At 38.9% G+C, this 3365-nt stretch overlaps 1 protein-coding gene across 1 annotated transcript; it reads left to right on the top strand.

Annotated features, from left to right (window-relative positions):
- The first annotated feature begins 615 nt into the window (after positions 1-615).
- On the top strand, positions 616-2074 carry ATOH7 (atonal bHLH transcription factor 7). The gene has a single exon (XM_075610179.1). It carries the CDS (start codon positions 918-920, stop codon positions 1347-1349), a length of 432 nt encoding a protein of 143 aa, XP_075466294.1. The 5' UTR covers positions 616-917; the 3' UTR covers positions 1350-2074.
- The last annotated feature ends 1291 nt before the right edge of the window (positions 2075-3365 follow it).

Below are 3365 nucleotides of genomic sequence, written 5' to 3'. Positions count from 1 at the left end.
TTTCAATCACCTATAATACATATTCTGAAAAACATACTGCATGCTCCTTCACGATTGCATAACATATTAAAATAATACACACATATAGAAACCTCATATTTAATATATATATATTATTATTTTTTACTAAATCATATTGCATCCAGAATATATTAGGAGTGTAATAAGGGATCTGTTGTTCGTGTTACTGTTTATTTAAGTTAAGATAATGTTTGTTAAATATCTCTGTCATTTAATAATGAAGAATGAAGAATAACTGCACTGAAGATACAATGAAACAAGTTATATGTCATGTTTTAATGCTAATTGATTTGTTAATGAGATTGCACTAGCGGTGCTGTTACGAGTGTAGCCAGACTTCACTACAGATGGCAAAGTACTTAGGCTGGACAGCTTTGGATAAACTTCCCTTTCCATCAGATAGATGCTTTAATGGTACAACAATTTTGCTGCATTCCCATCATATAGTTCCCAGGGTGGGAATGAGCTGGTACAGAGGCATAGGGACGCCTGCCCACCTGTCACCATCTGTTTAGCCTTTAGAGCCACTACTTATATAAATACAGGACCTTTTATTGGCAGTGTCTTGTTGAAGAAGAATCTTACTTAACGTGAAGCTACTGTATTTGTCTACAACACAACCTTCTGCATTATATACAGCACTGACAACCCAGCATTGTAGGAAGCTGCTGTATTCAAATTCTTTTCTATCTGATAGATGGAAATGTGTGCTCAGTTGCAGCAACAATGCATTAATACCAGCATAGTTGCATGTAAAGAATAAGAAGATAATTCATAGCAATGAAGTAATTACTAAGATAATAAGTCCATTTGAAAACTTGTCATATTCGGAAGATTCATTTATTCCCACTTCTGTCTTTGAGCTGTTCTGGAAATATAATTGGACTGTTGAAGATATGAAGTCTGATACATCATCTCAAGGAGATTCCCATGTTGGATGTCAGCCACCAAGCAAAGTGGCAGATGGATGTCCACTCGGATGTATGTCAACCAGAGTTGAAGGTTCTACCAAGAGAAGACTTGCTGCCAATGCCAGAGAGAGAAGGAGAATGCAAGGACTCAACACAGCATTTGACAGCCTAAGAAAAGTGGTGCCACAGTGGGGTGAAGATAAGCAGCTGTCCAAATATGAGACCCTTCAGATGGCATTAAGCTATATCATGGCTCTGAACAGGATCCTCTCAGAAGCAGAAAGATGCAGGAATGATGGAGACTGGAGTAACATACACATTTATGAACATTTCCACCAAGATCAGTGCCAGAATTATCTGGGACTAAGATCTCCAACGGATTGCGATCATCTTACTCCACAGACATTTTCCCATTAGCATGATCATGATTCAATGTTGAATTAGAGGTCGGAAATAGATTATTTTCTGTACATCAGTGAATAAGAAGGAATTAAGCTGCTGGAAAGGTAAAATGTTTAAGATTAGCCAAGCAATCATCATGGTTATCTGGACTGTAACAAAATATTGTTAATATGCATTGCTTTGTCTATTTGTACTGTACTAAACTATTAATAATATGCATTATTGCTAATATGCAATGAAAACAGACATATTTCTTGAGTTCTAGCCTATTCACTCATTCTGTAAAAGTTTACAAGTCAAACTTTTTAATTGATTACGTTTGAGAAATGGATGCATTTACTTCTATGTATTTTATTAAGATGCCTAGAGGGCAGACTTGGTTTTATGAGCACATTACAGAACAAGCAGAAACAAATGATTTTACATTTGTACTTTCTCTTGTATTTTAGAAGCTACTGAAAAGCTGTATACTGTAAAAAATCTGCAGCCTTTAAATGCAACTAATGTCATTTTCTGTAGTATAAATACAAAAATTCGTTGCAGTGTGTGCATGAATGACACAAAATAAGTGGAAATAAGTTGTGTAGCTGTGTGTGTGTGTGTGTGTGTGAGTGAGGGAGAGAGGGGGAGATTTATTGCAAAGTGATGGTGCTGTGATTGAACCGGTGCAAAGAAACCAGATTTATCAAGTACAAATATCCTAATTGAAACCAATGGGATTTTCTTTCTGATAGTTCTTGCACCAGCATTAAGCTGGTTTTGCAGCTGGAGACTCTGATAAATGATCTAAGTGTGTAAATCAAAACAAAAGCTAGTGAGTGGTTCTCCCTGCACTGTAAAAAAACACACACACACACACACACACACACACACACACACACACACACACACACACACACACACACACACACACACACACTATCGTTTATTTGTAAAGCACCAGCATATTCCACAGCGTGATACAATAGAGGTACAGAGACTTGATAATTACATAAACAGTTAGATACAAATAGAAACAAACATGCACAAAAAGATGCAGAAGGTATTATGTGTGTGTATGTATGTATGTGTGTGTGTGTGTGTGTGTGTGTGTGTGTGTGTGTGTGTGTGTGTGTCTCAAAAAAAATGACCTGAATGCAAAAGAAAAATACAGCACTGTGCAGATGTTCTTACTGTGAGTTGGAATAAATCAAATCAAGGGCACTGATAATACACACTCACATAAGTGAATCCCTCTATATGAGGTTAACCAGGGTGGAGGATATACAAAGTGCAGTCTGCATGGGTAAGGATGAGGTAGGAGTGACTCCTACAATAAGGGGCAGATCATAGGTAATACTGGTATAAGAAGGTATATAGCGCAGTTAAAATCACACTTACACAATTTCTGCAAACATTGGCGCTTACTGGGAACCGCGCAGCACGGTCTGTAACCGCGATTACAATTGCAGTCGGCTCGCCGTGACGGAGCGTGGAGAGCCCTCCTCTGCGCCTGGGAGGGAGCCCGAGACGGAGACTGCACAGCGCTGTTTTTTCTTTTCCATTTCTCTTTTGCGCACAGGTCCTTTTTGGGGGGAGAATTTCAACTACCCTTGCACTTTTGGCAGCATAAGAATAAGCATAGTTATTTTTCTAATATATTTGAAATGTGATGGGGTTGGGGCACCCACTTAGATAGCAGCACCCTCTCCAGAAGTCTGGTCTATACTATCAGAGCACCTATAAGGACTGTACAAAAATAACAAAGACATAGGCACACCATAAATAGGCAAACATTTATTTTATTTGCCCAACGTTTCAGCTTCCCTCTGGAGCCTTTATCAAGAGCTCTTCCAAAGGGAAGCCAAAACGTTGGGCCAATAAAATGTTGCCTATTTTTGGTGTGCCTATCCACAATGCGTGTGTGTGTGTGTGTGTGTGTGTGTGTGTGTGTGTGTGTGTGTGTGTGTGTGTGTGTGTGTGTGTGTGTGTGTGTGTGTGTGTGTGTGTGTGTGTGTGTGTGTGTGTGTGTGTGTGTGTGTGTGTGTGTGT

This window comes from Ascaphus truei, chromosome 8, assembly GCF_040206685.1.
Source record: "Ascaphus truei isolate aAscTru1 chromosome 8, aAscTru1.hap1, whole genome shotgun sequence".
NCBI classification, from domain to species: domain Eukaryota; kingdom Metazoa; phylum Chordata; class Amphibia; order Anura; family Ascaphidae; genus Ascaphus; species Ascaphus truei.
Note: the sequence above shows the minus strand (reverse complement) of the source record. Positions and strands in the feature narration are given on the sequence as shown.